The sequence below is a fragment of the Rattus norvegicus genome, chromosome 9 (genome assembly GCF_021556685.1).
Source record: "Rattus norvegicus strain SHRSP/BbbUtx chromosome 9, alternate assembly SHRSP_T2T, whole genome shotgun sequence".
In the NCBI taxonomy this organism is placed as follows: Eukaryota; Metazoa; Chordata; class Mammalia; order Rodentia; family Muridae; genus Rattus; species Rattus norvegicus.
This window is the reverse complement of record NC_141542.1, coordinates 118,640,819-118,662,008: the sequence shown is the minus strand read 5'-3', so window position 1 is coordinate 118,662,008 and position 21,190 is coordinate 118,640,819. Positions and strand designations below refer to the sequence as shown.

The 21,190-nt window shown below is 40.5% G+C and overlaps 1 protein-coding gene across 5 annotated transcripts in view; it reads right to left on the bottom strand.

Moving 5' to 3' along the window:
• Positions 1-21,190, bottom strand: part of Fer (FER tyrosine kinase) — a 308,103-nt gene that overhangs the window by 255,654 nt on the left and 31,259 nt on the right. For all 5 annotated transcript variants that reach the window (XR_015628598.1, XM_087565632.1, XM_087565634.1 and 2 more), the window contains exons 2-3: positions 13,464-13,729; positions 2,663-2,836 (exon numbers count right to left, since the gene is read on the bottom strand). Coding sequence is in view for 4 of the 5 variants with exons in the window: in XM_087565632.1 (XP_087421758.1) it covers positions 2,663-2,836; positions 13,464-13,670 (381 nt within the window). In the remaining variant the exon portion in view is untranslated. The remainder of the gene's footprint in view (positions 1-2,662; positions 2,837-13,463; positions 13,730-21,190) is intronic.

The following is a 21,190-nucleotide window of genomic DNA, read 5'->3' as shown; positions in this document are numbered from 1 at the left end:
GCACCCTGTTGACTAGCTTCCATAAGATAGGAAGGTACTATGCAAGCAGCTGACAGGAATGTCAGGAGGGGTGTTACCCAGCTGTGGATCTTGCTAGCTCCAGCACTGGCCTACTGTGCAGCTATGTCTACTGTTGCACTAGTAATCTGAGTGCTGTGACGATCATCAACTCATTCCTCAGGACCTGAGGCCGGCTCCTAAGAAAAGCGTTCATGCCTGGTGCTACAGACCTGAACAAAGACCATGAGACTGGGAAGGTCAAAGACTCTACGAGTGAACGCCTTTATAAATATGTGTGTTTATAGCCATGAACTAACACTGCCCTTGGTTTTGGCCAAAGACACTTTTTTTTTCTTTCTTTCTTTCTTTTTTTTTTTTTTTTTTTTTTGCAGTAGATGGCAGTTAAAGACACAAGGTGCTAAGAAGTGACTGTTGAGGGTTCAGCCCTCCAAAGAACTCCCCACCACCCTGCCTTGGTTTAGAGAGAATCTCAGAAGACAGTAGAGAAAAACTGTTGGAGCCAAATGTCAAGGAAAGGGGCATAACAGAGTGTCTTCTAGGCATGGCACAAGTCACTGCACTCTGAACCCCCAGCAGCTCTGGTTACCTGCACAAGGCGTACACAAGACTGGGCCTGTCAACATTCAGTCACGAATGAGGGAAGGGTTCTTGGAGCCCTGTGCCTCCCAGGAGAGCTACAAAAGTTGAAGGCTGCTGAGGAACAGGATGTTCATTGCCTTCAGTGGTGTAGCCAGGGCTAACCCATAACACATAACGATATTGGTGCTCAGGTCAAACTCAAACTCAGTAGATCACAAAACAAAGGGAATGACAGTGGGAGGCTGACTTCCTGAGATGGGATGACAAGGTAGGGAGGGTGACAGAGACTGGGGTGTCGAGTGAGACCAGACTGTAATATAACACAAGCATGAGAGTCTCAAAGAACACACTAACCTAAGAAAAAACAACTTGCAAAAAGGGTTGGCCCCTTCAATTTTCAAGGAATGTTAAGAGTCCTAAAAGAAAGTATGCCTCACCAGACACAGGTGGCATTTTGTGAATATTAAGTAAATATAAATGAATTTAAATCACTCTCCTTTAAGACAAAAAAAAAGCACTGCTTATTCTTTGAAGATGTTCAAGAACTGATCATTATTTTGTGATCAATTCTGTGATCAATTAGAAAAAATCATTTTCCTGGCTTTTCCTAAACACTGTATTTTAGGATATCCAAATAGTTGCTAAAAGTTCCTTTGTCTTTTTTTTTTTTTCTTTTCTCTGAGACAGGATCTCTCTAGAGTCCAGGCTGTCCTAGAAATCACTGTGTTAATTAAGGAATCCTTGAACTCATAGAGATCCACTTGCTTCCACCTCCCAAGTGCTAGAATTAAAGGCATTCACCACCGTACCGGTGTCCCAAAATTCTACTTGGCAAAAATTTTTGGCTAAATTGCATTCAGAAATAAAAGGTATAACAGGCTTTCCGTTGTAGGAATACCAATAAAATGAGAGAGTCAGGTGTGGTAGCACACACTCTTTTCTCAGCACTCAGGACAGAGCAGAGCTCTAGGACTTCAAGGCCAGCCTGATCTAGAGGGAGTTCCAAACCAGCTAAGATTACATAGTAAAACCCTATCTCAAACAAACAAACAAAAAAATGAAGGAAAGAAAACTCAAAATTTAAGGGATTCAATTACATATAGCAAATTACCTAATTTCTTTAGTTAGCAAATGGTATTTTTCAAAAATAAACAGAAAGAACAACCTAGAGACTGATAGGCAATTACTCAAATACAGCTTACATATTAGTTTACATGTCAGATTACATCCCAACTAAAGTAAATCATTAGAAACCACTTAACTGGCAAGTGTTTCAACATAGGGTGTTTAGTGCATTTAATTTTTGTCATTTTAAGTGGATTAATCAAAGTGTTCTTATGTTTAAACAGAATCCCTATATTACCGATATATGATAAAATGGTTTTGGATAAATGATATAGGGGTTCCCTTAAATGACCCAATACTGGGAAAGAATGTGAGTGTACATAAACAAAAGAGTGGGGACCTTGGTGACAGCTATAGGGCAGACATACTACTCTTCTCTTCTGTTTGGAAGCTCTGTAACATAAGTGTTAGGAAATTACCCAGAAGAGACAAATGCACTAGGCAAAGACACTCAGGAATACATTGACTAAGTTATTATTGACACAAGGAAATATATGTGTGTGAACGTCTTGCTCCCGCGTATGTCTGTGCACCATGTGCTTGCAGTGCTCACAGAGGCCGGATCAGATATCAGATCCCTGGAACTGGAGTTGCAGAGGTTGTGAGCAGCCATGTGGTTGTGAGCTGGGTCTGCTGGAAGAGCAGAGTCAGAGCTCCTAACTACTGAGTCATCTCCCCAGCCCTAAAAACTACTTCTATAAGTAAAATTTATATATTCCAAGTTATAACAAGATCTGAGGCACAGCTTAGCGGTCAATATATTATCTCTTTGTTGGGACTGACGTCTTATAATCAGCAACATTCTGTACACAGTAAAGTCTCATCAAAGACAACAAGCACTTCTTGTCAGAAGTGACAATCTTAAGCTTAAACAGGACAAAGCATTAACACAGGTTTGTAAAGAAATTCGAAACAGCACTAAACCAGGCAGACATACCTTGATCATCTCGGCCTCTATCTGCTGATGAATGCCTACATAGCTCTTTTTCACTTGCTGCTTGTCCTTGATCATCATGGTGAGCCTGTGCAAGGGTCCAGAGTTCAAGTCCTCTGCATGGGTCTTCATTATCCTACTGAGTTGCTCTGTCTGCTGAATCATCAGTAGCCAAGACTTTAAAACAATAACAATAATAATAATGAATTAGCATTTGTATTAGAAGTTCTCACTGAACTATGAGTTAAATGTTCAAGAGTTATAAATATTTAGTTTTTAAGAACTTTTCCATTATAAATAGCAAGTTTTTGCAAAACTGTACAATGAAGTATGAAAGGTCTGCATCCAACATCCTCAAGAACAAATGCTGCAGATGTCAGTTAGAGCCTAGGAAGAACACTGTGATGAGCATGGACCATGATGTGTGCCCTATGAACCCATCATGTTTGCATGAGACCTGAAAATAAGATGACTAACCTGCTATTGACACCAAAACGCAATTTAAAACTCAAGTATCCCTTCATTAAAATCTCAACTTTAACAGCTGGGTATGTTAGCTCCTGTCTGCAATCTGAGCACTCAGAAAGGTAGGGTATGCAAACTGTCACAGGTTTGGGGCCAGCCTGAATGACATAGTGAGTCAGGCCAGCATGAACTACAGTATGGGACCTTGTCTCAAAACTAACAAAAACAAAAACAAAAACCAATGCAATTAATTCATTAGCATCCCTTTCAGTTGGTTGCTATTAGTTGATTAATAAATATTTAAAGCATCAAAACCCATACAACAAAAACATGAACACTGTCTTAAAGTATCAATAACAACAATATCTTGTATAACTTTTCATCTAGATTTTCCAGTTTTGTAGTGGGATCTAATGATTCTTCTAATTTCCTCAGTTTCTGGTGTTGTCTCCCTTTTCACTTCTGATTTTGTTAATTTGGATCCTGTCTCTGGTCCCTTTAGATAGTTTGGCCGGGGATTTATCTATCTTGTTGATTTTCTCAAAGATCAGCTTTTGGTTTTGTTGATTCTTTGTTGTTCTCTTTGTTTGTAATTGGTTGATTTGGGCCCCGAGTTTAACTATTTATTGCCATCTGCTCCTCTTATATGTGTTTGTTTCTTCCTGTTCTAGAGTGCTCAGGTAAGCTGTTAAATTGCTTGTATGGAATCTCTGCAATTTCTTTGTGAAGGCCTTAGTGCTATGAATTTTCCTCATAACACTGCTTTCACTGTGTCCCATACCTTCGGGTATGATGCCCATATTCTATATAGTCTTTGATTTCTGTATTTCTTCCCTGCCCAAGTTATCATTGAGTAGAGAGTTGTTCAGTCTCCATGCGTACGTGGGTTTTCTGTTGCTTTTGTTGTTATTGAAGACCAGACTTAGGCCATGGTGATCTGATAGGTGCATGGGATTATTTCTATCTTCTGGTATCATAAGGCCTGTTTTGTGACCAATTGGTCGATTTTGGAGAAGGTACCATGAGCTGTTGAGAAGAAAGTATATTCTTTTGTTTTAGGGTGAAATGTTCTGTAGATATCTGTTAAATCCATTTGGTTCATAACCTCTCTTAGTTTCACTGTGTCTCTGTTTAGTTTCAGTTTCCAAAATCTGTTCATTGATGAGAGTTGGGTGTTGAAGTCTCTCACTATAATTGCATGAGATTCAAAGTGTGTTTTGAGCTTTAGTAAAGTTTCTTTTATGAATGTTGGTGCTGTTGCATTTGGGACATAGATGTTCAGAATTGAAACTTTCTCTTGGTGGATTTTTCCTTTGATGAGTATGAAGTGTCCTTCCCTATCTTGCTTGATAACTTTTGTTTGAAAGTCTATTTTATTGGACATTAGGATGGCAACTCCATCTTGTTTCTTGGGACCATTTGCTTGGAAGACTTTTTTCCAGCCTTTTACACTGAGGTAGTGTCTGTCTTTGTCATTGAGATGTGTTTCTTTTATGCAGCAAAATACAGCTCTGTCCGTTAGCTTATGTCTTTTTACTGGGGAATTGAGTTCATTGATATTGAGAGATATTAAAGACAGATGATTGTTAGTTCCTGTTATTTTTATTATTGTAGGTGGGATTATGTGATTCTCTCCTTTTGGCTTTGTTTTGAGATGATTCATATCTCCCCCGGCCCCTTTGGTGTAGTTTTCCTTCTAAGATCCTCTGTAGGGCTGGATTGGTAGATAAATACTGTTTGAATTTGGTTTTGTCCTGGAATGTTTTGGTTTCTCCATTTATGTTGAGGGTTTTGCTGGATACAGTAGCCTGGGCTGGCATTTGTGTTCTCTTAGGCATGAACTGTGTTCAGGCTCTTCTGGCTTTTAGTGTCTCTATTGAGAAGTCTGGTATAATTCTGATAGGTCTGCCTTTATATGTGACTTGACCTTTTTCCCTTGCAGCTTTTAATATTCTTTGTTCTGTTGCATTTAGTGTTCTGTGGTAGGAGAACTGGGTTCTGGATTTTCTGTCCAATCTATTCAGTGTTCTATAGGCTCCTTGTACATTTATGGCCATCTCTTTGTTTAGGTTGAGGAAGTTTTTCATCTATGATTTTGTTGAAGATGTTTTTTGGGTCCTTTGAACTGGGAATCTTCGATCTCTTCTACTCCTATTAGTCTTAGATTTGGTCTTTTCATTGTGTCCTGGATTGCCTGGATGTTTTGGGTTAGGAGTTTTTTATGTTTTGGATTTTCTTTGACAGTTGTGTCAGTATCTCCTACAGTATCTTCTGCATCTGAGAGACTCTCTTCTGTTCTCTCACCTATCAGTTCGTAATGCTTACGTCTTTACTTCCTGACCTCTTCCCTAGGTTGTCCATTTCCAGGGTCACCTCCATTTGTGTTTCCTTTATTGTTTCTACTTCTACTTTTAGGTCTTGGACTGCTTTGTTCAAATCCTTCACCTGTTTGTGTTTTCCTGTGTTTCTTTAAGGGACTTATTTGCTTCTTCTTTAAGGGCTTCTACCTGTTTACATGTGTTTTTCTATATTTCTTTCAGTGAGTTATTTATATTCTCCTTAAAGGACTCTATTATCATCATGAGATAGGATTGTAGGTCAGCTTCCTGATTTTCAGGTGTGTTGGTGTATTCAGGGCTTGCTATGGTGGGAGAACTGGATTCTGATGATGCCCAAGTGTACTGGTTTCTGCTGCTTATGGTCTTGCTCTTGCCTCTCACCATCTGGTTATCTCTGGTGTTAGCCAGTTTGAGTGTCTCTGTATGGAGCCTGCCTCCTGTGTCCCTGTGTTGCTGCAGGTCTCCTGGGAGGCCTGTGGCCCTGGCTGTAGCAGACCTCCTGTAGGGCATTCAGACTGTGGGGTCTTTAGAGGAGCAGACAAGCTAGTGTTCTGCTCACCCTCACTCCTTTAAAGCTAACTTCTACTGTCTAAATCTCAGCTCCTTAAACTGTGGCTCATGGACCCATATGTATGCATGCATGCACACACCAGCAAAAACTTTCCAAAATGTACCAACCAAAAGTTCATGAAAAACAAGCCATTAAAGGCTGAGGTGCTGCTGACAGCGGTGTCCATGAAGAGCACCAGGTTCTAAACCCATGGCATGCACACACTCTACTGCACATTCTGTCTCTCCACGCATTCCCACAAGACACCATGGAATGCCTAAGCTCATCTTCAAGATTATTGCATGCAAGATTACTTTACTTCACATACAAATTTTTGGCTCTTATAGAAACAATGGTTTAATTATGAAGACAAAGATGTTCCTATCATTCCTCAGCATATGTCTATCAATCGTTTTCATATTCGAATTAAATGCTTGGGTTTAAATTTGTCTATTCCTGATTTGAGTCTCATAAAAAGATTATTCAATGAATTATGGCTTAAGATCAAGACAATTTACAAAAATTTCTGAAATGATCCTATAAATCTCTGGCATTGTGTATTTTTGTAGTTTTCTCAGCACTGACAAATATAATTTGATAAATTAGTAAATGTTGAAAAACTTAAGGTTGTTCTATGACCTAACAAGATTTAATTTATATTAAAACAAAAACAAGAAAAGCACATTCATCTTAGCATTTATTTGCTTTCATGCTTAATTAATACAAAATTTTATATAGTCCAAAGAATTCCTTTAGGATAAATTTTCTCATGATTTAGTATCAGTAAATGTTTGATTTGTGTACCTCCTTTATGGAACCATACACCCAAGTCACATAAAAATTTCTCAGACTAAAAGGAGCTGCAAGTAAATGAGGTTTAAGTTGCTCTGATTTAAGTGACTCTGAGCTCGTTTATCTTTAATACTTGCTTTCTGCCACCTGACAGCCTATCTGACTCATTCCTTTTATCATATGATTAGGCAAATGCCTCCTCTAATAAATCCATAAACTGAAAGTCACCCATTCAGTGTCACATACTAACAGACTCACATGCAAACATTAATTTATTTCTTAATGGGCTAGGCATGAAACAACTGAAGCCTGGAAGATAAAAAGGAGTAGGAAACCTTGTTTCTTGACTACTTTATGAAAACGATCTATCATGGCTTTGCATGTCAGGGCAATGACCCCAGCATCAGGGAGGTGGAGGCAGGAAAATCAGAAGATCAGGGTCACCCTCAGCCACACAGCAAGTTCAAAGCCAGCCTAAGCTACATGAGATCCCATCTTAAAAAATAAACAAAAACAAATAACTAAGCTAAACAAATCAAACCTTCTAAACTGGTCACAAAGTAAACTGTAATCTTTAACGTTTAATAATCCTGTATTTAATCACTGTATTGGAGACTAAAGTGAAGGAGAATGTCATGTACTTCTTGCCGGCTCCTACTTCAGAACACTACTTTGTAACATGATTCACCCAAGGGACGAAGTCCTGGGTCCTGATTTGTGTCACTCCTGACATGACAAGCTTTATTACAAAGCTACAGAGATGAAAAGGAAAGTGACATCTCCCCATCACTTTGTTTTCAACTAACTAAAAATAATGGCCTCCTTTACAATCTCATCCAATGAGGAATCAAGGAGTGAAACTCTATGTGACCAATCCAAAGCCAACACAGGAAAATTAGGAGCAGACAGAGTTAAGGTAGGATACTGATAGCATACACTTCCCTTGCCCCAGGAAAACAAAACACTAGTCTGAGACTTTGTTTGTAATTTTATAATGCTATTCAGAATTTGTAATCATATAGTTAAAATACTGATATAATACTACTTTTATATTAAATCTGTGATATTTGAATAGCTTGCATAGTTTTTATTCTTTTGTAGTCAAAATAAAATTTACCTAAAACTAAAAAATCACTTCTAATTAACAGCTTAAAAGTAATTCAATTTAGAAAATTTTCCTCCTGCCCAACTACCCATAAGAGCTTAGTTGCATGTACTAAGTATAGCCCAAGATATAAGCAACATAAATGATAAAATGACGAAATGTTTGCTTTGGAAACCAATAGAGGCCAATGGTATCAATTACACTGAAATGACTGACTATATAAATATTTAAAAAGTAAAGTACATGCTAAGCTTATTAAAAACAAAAACTAGAGAGAGGGAGAAAATGTACACCTTTTAGAATTAGAAATAGCTCACCGGTTAGGAGCACTGGCTATTCTTCCAGAGGACAGGGGTTTGAGTCCCAGCACCCACATTATAGCTCTCAACCGTCTGTAATTCCAGTTTCAGGCACTCTCATGCCACCCTCTGCAAGGCTCTATGAGCACTGCACACACATGGTGCACAGACATAATTGTGGCTAGAGTAATCATGCACATGCCATTTTTAAAAGAAAACGTACACCTTTTAGAAAAGCAAACGTCCTTTCTTGCCTTACCTTTGAAAGGAGATATGTGGTAAGATGAATCAGTTTTTCAGATCAGGTAGTAATTTAAGTGTTCTGGGCTTATTATACCAAACAGTATGCATTCTGGGATACTGATTAAAAAAACAAACTACTACTGGACCTATAATTACAGCAAGGAATTGAAAATACTCAACAAGATGATTCAAGCCTGAAAAATACCTAAATAACAGTTGTCAAAAATAGCTTGGTGCTATAGATTATATCCTCCAAGTACTTGATGGCTTTCATCTTGGCAAACTCAACATTAAAATTCCATGAAGAATGCACAGTCCCTGCGCTACACAATAACTCGAAATAACTGATCCTCTGAAGCAAGCATTTTTATTTGAGTTTGCCTATTACATAAGGAAAATGCTGGAGTCCCTAAGTCCTTAGGGGATACAGAAATCCAGAAAACAACTCATTAAATTTCCATAAAACAGAGTTTTCAGAGACTCAACTCCAAGTACAAAGGAATCTTTAGATGTGTCCCACTCATTAAAACTTCTCTACATTTTCTTCACATCTTGGTTTCCCTGCTCTAACCCATCTCTAACCTGTCTGCAATCAGAAATAATTGAGTCTTTTTAAAATATCAGCTTGGGAATTCTATGACCAGAAAGCCTGAAGAAGCAGGCTTCTCACACAGAGCCTAGGGTCAGTACTTGAAAGCTCCCTAAGTAATTCCACCGGCCAAGTTCTGTTGTAACAAAGTATTTGTCTCACTAACAATCTCCTCATTGTACAAATTTTACACTAAAAGTCACGGGATGTATAGCTATGTTAGGTGCATAGCATTACAACAACTTTACCCAACTTCACATAGATTAAGTGATTAAGAACTACACTATAATAAGCATGGCATTTGATCTTGGAATGACTGGAAACATGCCTGCCAAGGGGAGAGGGTTGTACCCTGTGTGTTCCCAGGAGTGGGAAGAGAGGTTATCTACATCAGGAGAGCAAGCTACAGTAGCAGGTGCAGGTGAGCGTGGCTCATGATAAAGGACTAAGCAACCGCAGCCACCCCAGGACTGCAGGGAGCACAAGGCTGAAAAGTCTTCCTAAGCAACCGAGTGCAGCTGGGTACCATGCATGCATTCGCCTAGTGCTTCCTTACTACCCTGCAGGAGGAAATGCACAAGGCTCAACTCATTCCTAACATATCACTTGGGCTATAATAAATTCACATTTTAGATCAAATATTAAATAAGAACCATCATGGGAATTATATAAATTATATAGTATTATATAACTATATTTCATATGCAATGTATTATATGGCTATTAAATATTAACTCTAGATCATCAAAAACATTTTCCAATGTAGTATATGAATACTGCTAGTATTTCTATCTACTTTGTGTTTAAAGGGTTAATCAATATCTCCTTTCAAATAAATTGTTATTGAGGATTTCTTGTATCACTGTAAAGTGTAGAAACAGTGTTGAACATACTTGGGCAGTTGTACTTTTAATGAACAACAAAACACAAAGTAAAAATGATCTATTGCACAGAGCAAAACAAAGAAATAAAATGGCCGAAGTGACTGAAGAGATAGTTCAGTGGTTAAGAGTCCTTGCTACTCTAACAGATGACCACAGCCGCAGTTTGGCTGCCGGCACCCACTGCACGTGGCTCACAAATACCTCTAACTCCAGTTTCAAGGAACCCAACACCCACTTCTGAACTCTGTGGGTAGCTGCATACATATGTGCATGCACACACACATACACACACACATAGACATAAATAAAATAGCTCTTAAACATGAAAAAAGGTAGTTCATTTTGCTCACTTTTAGAGAAATAAATGCTAAGACCATCATAGATGTCATAAAGTACTTATTAGAATAGGGCAGGCTCATACGAATATGGTAAATGTGCAAAATGGCACAAGATCTATAGGGAAATTCATATTAGTAGTATATAATGAAACTATACACACATTCATATTTTGACCTAGAAAGCCCATGTCTATATAATAGCGCTTTTACAATATTATTTGTAACTGTGAAATACTACAGAGCTTTTAAAATGGTTTAATGCTCAAATATCTCTTCCAAAGAAAAGTGCCCCCCCCCAAGGAAAAGTCTAGTTCCGGGTGGTAGACAGCGCGTTCCAGACAAGCCTGGGAGTTCTTGCTATGACACAATGCAGAGTGGTGCTGAAGCAGAAGCACACAGCTGGGAACAAAGATGGCTGCCCTGGCCACCACCCCCATCTATCTACAGTCCTTAACCAAAGCAGAACAAATGAAAAATCAAGCCATATAACACATGCCCTTGGGAAGAAAGACTGCCAATACACACTTCAAAAACAACTTTAAGGAGAAACTGAAAATAAGGAAATCACAGAACACTATTATCTCCTGTTTGAGAGCTAAATGAAATGACTGAATTACTGGCACAGTGGACAGGACTGAAGGGTTAGGAGAGAGCTTGGCACACAGGCATGAAGACAGCCGTAATTCAGACCCCAGAGTCACATAAAGACAGAGCTGTGGAATCCTACAGTGGCAGTGCTGATGGGGCAGGATCAGGACTGCTGGGGAAAGGTGGCTATCTAGGTCAGGGCAGGGTGTCACGTTTGATTATGGAAGGGGGTATGTGGGGATCAGAGGGTGACCCTGAGGAGCTGGCTTCTCCACCCCACCTCACTGAGGCAATGTCTCCTTGCTCCTGCCTTCCCTCTGCACTCCAGGCAATTTCCACACCTCCACCCCCACCTCACTGCAGATTACAGATGCACACCACCACACTCGGCTTTTTACATGAGCTCCAGGACTGATCTAACAGCTCAGGTCCTCAGACCTATGCTGTCAGCGATTTTAGCCACTGAGCCATCGCACCAGCCCAAGAAATTCATTTTTAACAAGAGTATGCAATGTAATTAAAAGATAATAAAAATATGTAACATAACCAAACTATTATAATTTGACTCAGTATATAGTATATATAGTCTTAGAAAACACACACACAAGTATTTTGGAATAAAGAGACATAATATATTCTTAGCTAACTCATAAACTGTTACCTTTTCTGTGACTATAGAGAAATATTAATTAATTTATCCAGTTACCTAAAACAATTACTAGATAAAAACATATAAAACAATACCACTCTAAAGACACAGACATCAGTAAATGAAACAATTATCCCTCAGAGATAATAAATCATGATCTAAGTCCTAATACTACCAAGGCTGACTGGGTTAAAAAAGAAGTGTCTAGATCATAATTAAGCAAAAACCCCAGTAATGTCCTGTTGAGAAGACTGACTTCAGAACTCAAAGGGGCCAACATACTCCACGGAGCAGCAGAATTCATGGTCCTCCTAGAGAAAGAAGAGGGACAAAGCTTTGTAAAAGAGAGATGAACACACAGAGAAAGAACCTACAGAGACTCCCCTCAATTATAAAGGTGAGTACTGAACTACTAAAACCCAAAACTCAACCACCCCAAAACAGACTGCAGGGGACTCTCTGAGAGCTCACAACTCCTCACAGAGCTCCGAAGTCAGAAGTCACATTTTTGTAGCTGGACCCCTCTGAGTGTCAGGAAAGATGTTGCTAGGTAAAGAAGATAAGATGATCAGAAATTCAATCAATCTTCAGTCAGACCTAACAAATGTAAAAGCAAAGGCAAGAGGATCAAACTGTCTGCAAGGGCAGCCACATCCTAAAGGGCGGCTGGAGATGAGATAAAGAACTACACACACATCAGCAAATTCTAAAGTCAGGTCCATGATGCTGAAAGCAAACCAAGGACTTCTCCACAGTCAGCGCAGGAAAGGCCACACGAGACAGAACAGTTGCTGCGGCCACATCCTCCTCATCCATGGAAGGAGGAGGAGCACACCGAGTAGAAACGTGGAAGACAGGGGAAGGAATGCCTAACAGGATGTGTATGAGGTATGAGTTGTTAACATGGAGCCTGCGCACAAGCATCAGAGAAGTCGAAGCTCTGTGAGGAACCACGTGTGTCTTTCTTTAGTCACTGTGAGCTGAACTTTGTAACCAAGGAGCAATACTTGCATTCATTCTTCAGCATGTATCTGTACGGTGCTCACGCCGCTTTGACTTAGACTGGCTCCTCTCCACTGTGTTCTTAGCACCCTAGCTGAGAATCACTGAGTCATGTACCATCCCTTTTTGTTCTTGACAAAACTACTCTTCCTTTCACCTCGTGATTGGATGTCTCACCCCTAGGTTGGAGAAATTGTAGACATTAAAAATAATTGTAGACCTCCCAAGTACTGTCTACTGCAGACTTCGAAAAGTCAGTGAGCTTCAGGACAGCCAGGGATATGTAAACCTTGCCTCAAATTTTTAATTAACTAATTTTAAGACAACCTCCGTTAAAGGTGGTAAGTAAATGGAAAGAATTAAAGGAAGATAAAACAAAGAGAAAGCAAATGGTCAAATAACAGACTTAACTATATTTAATAATAATATCAAATACCCACATTAAAAGGATACTAAAAGGATACTAAAGTAAACACATACAAACTTACAGGACCCAGGGACTAGGACGATGTTTCAGTGGAGAAAGGTTGCTGTGCAAGCTTGACAACCTGAGCCAAATCCCACCACGCACACAGAAAGGCAGACTGGGCTGCATGAGCCTGAATCTCAGTGCTCAGAGCGGGCAGAATCAGGTGGATCCAGCAGCTGCCCAGACAGCCTAGCGGCTAAGTCCAAATCTAAACAAATTCCCTAACTCAGGGACTAAGCTGAAAAGCTATACAAACACCACCGTGCTCCTCGGGCCTCCACATGCAGTGCTCAGGTGTGTGCATCTGCATACACTCATATCTGCACATACATGCACGCACCACACGCAGATCATTCAGAGGATGCAGATGATACGGTATGAAGAGAAAATTTAAAACACCGCAAGATGCCATGGGTAAGGTCGCTCTATCATATGATCTACTTGTTCTAAGGACAAATATGATGCTATACAGAACAAGGGAGGTAATCTTACCTTGGACACGTTGCTGACGTAATTCACCTGCACCGTGCTGTCTTTATCAACTTGATTACAGAGGTTCTGCAGCGTGTATGCATATTCTTTATCGCTTTTTATTCTCAGAGCCATGAATTTCTTCACTGTCTCCAGCAGCCGTAGTTCCCAGTCTTGCAGCTTTAGCACAGCTTCCTGTGAGTTCTTCAGGTCACTCCCAAATCCCATTTTGTAAGATACAGCTTGACCTCCACACTGTGCACGTGAGCCTGTTAGTCAGCACATATCTGTGAACATAGACATAAGTCAGTTAGAAGGAAATCCATCCTCCAATCAACAGTAAGGTCCATTGGATCCTTGCTGCTGTTTTTAAAACTTGGAAACTGCTTTATATCTCAAGTTCGGACGTGATTTTCTTCATTGTGCACAAACTTGAGCAGGCATATAATTCATCAAAATTGTTTCCAGAGGAAATACAATGTAAATAAAGGACATCAAATTATTCAGATCAATTCACACATTTATCTTAAATCCCGTAATTATTTTTAATCAGATTAATATGGAACCAAAACATATTACAAGTGTGTTTTGTTGCTGGAAATGAGTCACAAAATACAAATTGCATTTCAGAGTCAGATAATAGAATTTGGGGGTTGGGGATTTAGCTCAGTGGTAGAGCGCTTGCCTAGCAAGCACAAGGCCCTGGGTTTGGTCCTCAGCTCCAAAAAAAAAAGAAAAGAAAAGAAAAGAAAGAAAGAAGGAAAGAAAGAGAGAGAGAGAGAAAGAAGGAAGATAGAATTGGGAAAATAGCTGATTATGTTGACATTGCAAAAAATCCAAAAGTGTAAGTTTATTCAAAATAAACATGTTGGGGCTAGAAAAACTAACCTGGACCCCTGGGAGCTCCCAGAGACTGAGCCACCAACCAGGCAGCAGGCATGAGCTGGTCTGAGGCCCCAACACATATACAGCAGAGGACTGCCTGGTCTGGCCTCAGTAGGAGACGATGCACCTAAACCTCAAGAGAGTTGAGGCCCCAGGGAGTGGGAAGGCCTGGGGGGGGGGGGGGGGACACCCTCCCGGAGACAAGGGGGAGGAGGAATGGAATGAGGAACTCTTTTTTTTTTTTTTTTTTGGTTCTTTTTTTTTTTCGGAGCTGGGGACCGAACCCAGGGCCTTGCGCTTCCTAGGTAAGCGCTCTACCACTGAGCTAAGTCCCCAGCCCCGGAATGAGGAACTCTTAACCGCTGAGCCATCTCTCCAGTCCCCGGACCATTGTTTTACTTTAAGAATAATGACAAGTAAATGTCTTCTCCCAAAGGTCAGGAAGAAATTGAGGATGTGCACTGTACTGACGTTCTAGAGGCTCTAGACAGTGGATTGACATAGTATAATAGAAGACATTTGGGATGGGGCTCGAGAGCTGGTGCTGAGAGTGTACACTGTTCTTCCAGAAGACCCAGTTGAGTTCTCAGTGAGGGGTGGCACACAACAGCCTGAACTTCAACTCCAGGGCATCTGACACCTCTGACTCCCAGGTATCTGCATTCTCATTTATATACCCACACATATGCACATAACTAAACATGAAAATCAGATTAGACAAGGAGGAAGTGAAATGATTTCCATTTGCAGATGACACCACTTCACAAACAAAGACCCAAACAAAGGCTTAAGCAGGTGTGGGAATGAGCCCAAGAATGTTAGCATGCACTACACACAGGGAGCAGATACCCTCCGTGGGCTCCTACATTAAAAATCTGCTCCCCAGCTAGTGATGCTACTTGAGAACTGGTGGGAACTCTAGGTCAGCAAAGCAGATCACTGGAATGTACTTTTAAAGGTTTTAGCTTATTCCTGGCTCTTCATCTCTGATTCCCAGGTTCTGAGGGGAGCAGCTTCACCAAAACACTCCTCCTACCAGGATATACTTATTGCTTACCATGAGCTCAGAAACAGGCAAAGGACCATGGGAGCAAGTCATGAAACCATGAAGTGAAATAAACCCTTCTCTCCTTAAGTGGCTTTCTTCACATATTCAGTCACACCAACACAGTGTCAACATTCACAGCACACAATCAGTGTAAGTCAGGCAGCTAAATGTCTATGTGCCAGCAAAAATCAAACTAGGCTAAAAATCAAGTCCATTTACAGAAACACGAAGGAAAGAATAAGGCACTCTGGAAGAAATCTTCTTTAAAAGCAAACTTCTGTTCTTCAAACTAAAAAGCCAAAATTATAAATAAGCTCCTCAAAGACTCAGGTTCAAAGGTAGAAAAGTTAATGTGTTAACAAAGCAAGATCCTCCAGTTTGATGTATACACTGACACAATCTGTACTGAAAACACCTTGTACGTCAAAGAAATCAAGACACCAAAGACCACATACTGTATAATTCTAGCCATATGACATGTCGACAAATAGTCCAACTCGAGATAGAAGATAGATCTGTGGCTGTCTAGAGCTAATGAATTTGGGGAGAAGGGAAGGATCCCTTGAGAAGGTTTCTTTCTGTGGTGATAGAAGTATTCTGAAATTGGTTGTGACAGCAGCACAACTCTGTGAGTGGATTAAAAACAACTAAACCGCACAGTTCCGTCAGGTGAGCTCTTTAGTGTTATGTTTAGCTATGGTTTGAGGCCTCTCTCAAGGCGACGTATGCTGGGATTTAAGGCCCTGGAAAAGGTAATAAGAAGGTGGAAAGTAAATCCCACTGTGGTACTTAGCAGGAGGACGATCAAGATGAAGTAAGTCGTTAGCATGGAGCCTCATCACTGAGTCCTGGTAGCTTATGAGAGGCAGACAGCCCCAAAAGTCCTCCCTCTGCCTGCTTGTCTCTCTGCATATGTCTCTGTCTCTGTCTGGGTCTCTCCATTTCTCTCTCTCTCTCTTTCTCTCTCTCTCTCTCTTTCTCTCTCTCTCTCTCTCCCTTTCCCTGTGTGTGTGTGGGTGTGGGTGGGTGTATGTATGTATGTATGTATGTATGTATGTGTGTGTGTGGAGTATCTCTGTAATAGATACATACACACTGAGAGAGAGAGAGAGAGAGAGAGAGAGAGAGAGAGAGAGAGAGAGAGCGCATTTGTAGATGTGGCTCATTTACCTTGAAACTCCAGACCCTGAGCCCAAATAACCCTGCCTTGTTTATAAATTCAGTCTGTGTTATAATGTTATTGGTAACAGGAAACAGACTAGAACTCAAACAATAACTCAAAATAATTATTTAAAAATCACTAAGACATAACTTATGATCACCTATACACCAGCTATAATAAACTTCCTCAAGATATTCTCCTTGTTTACTATAAATCCTGAAAACTATGGCAGAATTTATTTTGCCCTCTGGTTTCCTGGGCTTTCCAGCAGTGAATCATCCAACCCAGGCAAAAGAACTGTGAAGGGGCCTTCACTTCCAGTTGTTCATCACCCACACCAGAAGGCGGTGTCTGGTTGTGGTGGCAGTGGCTCTTCTGTGTTCATTTTCGTGGTGCTGCAAGTTGAGCCCCAGCCTCCCATGTGCAGGGCAAGTGCTCTCTACCCGAGCCACAGTCCGTACCATAGAGTCCTGTTTCCAGTTAATGACACTGACACAGACTCAAAAAAGATTCTCTCCCTAACCAGTTGCTTCATCTAAACAAATGTCAAAAGTTACTCTTCTCTGAGAAGAGAATAAATTACAATTGTTTCCCAACCAAAAGGTGTTCAATTGTGTGAACTATAAAGTAATTAGGAAAAACATTTTGAGTTATAAGAAACTTTTTGCTAAAATTTCCAAATGAACAACCAAGACTGAGCCCCCTCTGGCTAAGTCAGTAACTACAGGGGACCAGCTGAGGCACCTGTGTGCTGACCACAATGATTCCAGGCCCCTGGGTCCAGACAGCAACTTTAAAACAATGACTCTGGAGTTTAACTCAGTGGTAGAACACTTTCTAATACGTAAAAGCTCAATCCCATGGAGAAAAGACAGTCATTTGTGGCACACAAAAACAGACAATGAGTTGTCGTTGATGATGATGTTGTCGTTGATGTTGTTGTTGTTGTTGTTGTTGTTGTTGTTGCTGTTGCTGCAGCTGCCGCTATTTTTACCTGCAGCTGTGGAAACATACTTCTCAGCCTGTGTCCAACCAAAGAATAAGAAATACTTTCAAGGGAAGAAATGCTAGAAATATTTTGAATTTAACTATAACAAAACCTACTACAATATAGGATTGTGGTTATTTTGGTTCTGATGTGGCATAAATGCCATCTTTATTCTAAATGCATATTGATAAGCATTTTTATATTTTTATTCCTGCTATCTATCAGAAGCTTCAAAAAAATATGTAGAGCTCAGGAAAAGAAAATGGGAAGCATGATCTGGCAGAGTCTGGGGAATGTTCCAGCCTGTCCTAAGAGGTTTGTTTATGTTTATCAATATGCTAGCCCAGAATATATACATACCTCTCCTAGAAATAAACATAGGGATGAGGATGATGCTTTTGAAAGCAGGGTAACTCCATAGTCAATTAACCAAGTTTAACTGTTGGGCTGCCTGACCTGATAAGTACTTAAGAAATTATCAGATCTAAGAAATACCCAAGGTGGGGCTGGGGATTTAGCTCAGTGGTAGAGCGCTTACCTAGGAAGCGCAAGGCCCTGGGTTCGGTCCCCAGCTCCGAAAAAAAAAAGAACCAAAAAAAAAAAAAAAAAAAAAAGAAATACCCAAGGTAATAAAGAAGAAAAAAATTATCAGATCAATACACAACGTGTAAGTACCACTCATGACAAGTCGCATATATGTAAGTGTTTTCAATAACAAGCAAAGACCAAAAACCTAGGAAGCTGAGTGACTCCATGGGCAGTGATCACGTAGCCTGCAACCCTGCCTACGCTTCACCTTTTCTACCTGGGATAAGCAAGTCAGGCAGACGGGACCTGCTAGAGACCCAACTATAGCAAGCAATACGGTCAAAGGTGAGCTAGTACGTTTTATCTCTTCCACTCTAAGAGACTAGAACTGTTGCCTCACAGCCCAGCTCATAATACACATGGACAGCACATAAACCTAGCCTGATACCCCACTCTATACTCAGCCTATTTAACCTGCTTGGATGAAAATGATGTGACCTTACTTGTCTGGGATCTTCTATGTGATAGCTTTCAAATCCTGTGCTAATGCATAGCTTTAATCATAAACTATGTATTCTTCCATGCCCAACCCACGGCAATGCATGTGTACACGTGTGCATGTGTGCATGTGTGCACGTGTGCTATGGCAGTCATTTGCCCGAGCAGCCCCCAGCCCATGGAAGCAGTGCTCTATAACAAATATCCATTGTGGATGTTGGGAGCAGCATGCGGATGCTGCTGGGTAACTGTGTGCTTACAATGATGTTTGCTATCTGACTCAGGGGGTCAGCAACCTCATCCCCTGTAACACTGTTAAGGATTTCTGTGAAGTATGCCATTGCTTCACCATGTGATGCTTTCTGTGTTGTTCAGTAAGTACAGAACAAAGCCCTTTGTTAGGAAGAGGTCAGATACAAAGATGAAACACAAACTACAGACAGATGGAAGGCAATGGAGCGACATGGAGGGTCCAAACTTGGGTTCACTCCTGCATCAAGTTCCTGTCAGGGGAATTACCAAGCTGTCTTTCTTTCCTGAATGTGGTGATGACACATTTGGTGCCTCTGCAGCGATCTCTAACGTGTCTGCCTGATACACAGGACCTCTTTGTACTCACAGGTCTCAGGGACACCTTCCTCATTCACAGATCCCAGAATAGGCAGGGAGAACAGGCAGGCGGGATCCAGGTTTTGCACAAAGGACAATCTAAGAAGCCACATGCCTTCCCCATTCCACAGACACCAGGAGAGCAGGATGTGGTAAGAAAACCCAGCACATTCTCCCCCTTCAATAGACATCCATGATGTAATCTAAGAAAGAATTTTTTAGCTTTTCAGGTAGCACAAGTAGGAACCACTGGGAGCTCAGGATTATCAATGAAGGAAATCAAAACGGCATGGGGAAAATTAAACTGTCATTGGAACAGTACCCCATGAAAGCAGACTAAGATCTACATGCTAAAAAACTTAACAAGGTACCTACTTATGAAGACACTGAAGTGTTTCCCAAGTCTAACATAACACATAAATTACAAAGGGTACAATCAGAAATTGCCTGTCACTGAGAAAAATCCTAATTTTAATTTAAGGATAATTAATACTAACACCAAGATGAATCACATGCCAGCATACCAAGGTAAGAGGTCTAACAGCCACAGAAAAACTCTTCAGCAATGAGATATAAACTCTCAAAGCCAACAGTAAAAATACAAGACTTAACCAAGGAAGACAAGCTGTAAGAATAATCAGAGAGAAATTATAGAAGGAAGAAATGCAAACTTAAAACTCCCCAGCCCTGCTCCACAGTATAGTGAAGACAACAGAAGCCACTATCAATAAGTTTAAGGACAGAAGAGAGTCACCCAGCCAGACAACAAAGAGAAAACAGGAAAGAAATACCCAGAGACCTGTGGGACACTCACACAAAACACGCTCTTCTCTCCTCAAAGGGCAAGGGGAGAGAAAGGGAATGAGAGAAAACTGGAGAAAATACAAATGTGCTTAAACAACACACACACACACACACACACACACACACACACACACACACACACACAAAGCACACTCACACTGATATGCCACACACAGAAACACAGACACACATACCACACACACAGACACACACACACAATACATACTCATACACACACTCTCATACACACTCACACCCCACATCCATACCATACATTCTAGAGCAACAAAAACCAAAACTGCATGGCATTGGTCAGGGGCTGATAATACCTCAAAATGGACTCACCATGCTCAACAGCTGTCTAAAGGAGAAAGCAGCAGCCTACAGCTCTACCTATGACCTTACTAAGAACAACTGCAAATAATCATGCACTTACAGTGACTAAACGTGAACCACTTACTGATACATTCAGACTAAAAGAAAAAACGGAAGAAATCCTCAGGATCCAAAGGTAGGGAATATTTAGTTATGGGCTCAAATCCACAATCCAGAAGAGAAAATGGATTGTTTATAAGGAAAATCTTTTACTCTCAGAGAGCCTGAGTGAGCAGAAGAAAATACAGCTTTTGAAGAAAAACAAACCCACACTTGGAAGTCAATAACCCACCCTATAGGAAAAGGCATATTAAGAAAATAAAATCTCTTCCTAGACTACCATGCACTTCTACTTCCCCCTAGACAGTGAAGACAGGGTTTTAAAAAGTCAAATCATGCTAGAGCAGAAACCCCACAAGAAGTAAAGCTGTACAATGAAAGACTGCTGAAGGCTCGGTGTGGACAGATGGGGTTAAAACCTAGTCACAGTGTACATGAAGTAATTTATAATTATATCAGTAAAAATGCACAGCCTTAACATTAGGTGTGGTGGTGAACCCTATAATACTAGAACCAAGAGAGAGTTGGCATCAGGCCTGGGCTATGTAGTAAGTGTCTGTCTGAAAAACAAATAAAAACCCTCAAACTATATAATATTGGGGGCGGGGGTGTCACAAAACCATCCTTAGTCTAGAAGTAATCAAAGGTATGGAAAAAGAAATTATATTATCAACTGCAGCGAAAGGTACGGGAGAGGCGTATCCAGTGCTGATTTGTTACATAAATTATAGACAAGCAGGTGTCTTCCATCTCCATCCATCGCATAGAAAAGTGGCTCATGCATAGTAGAT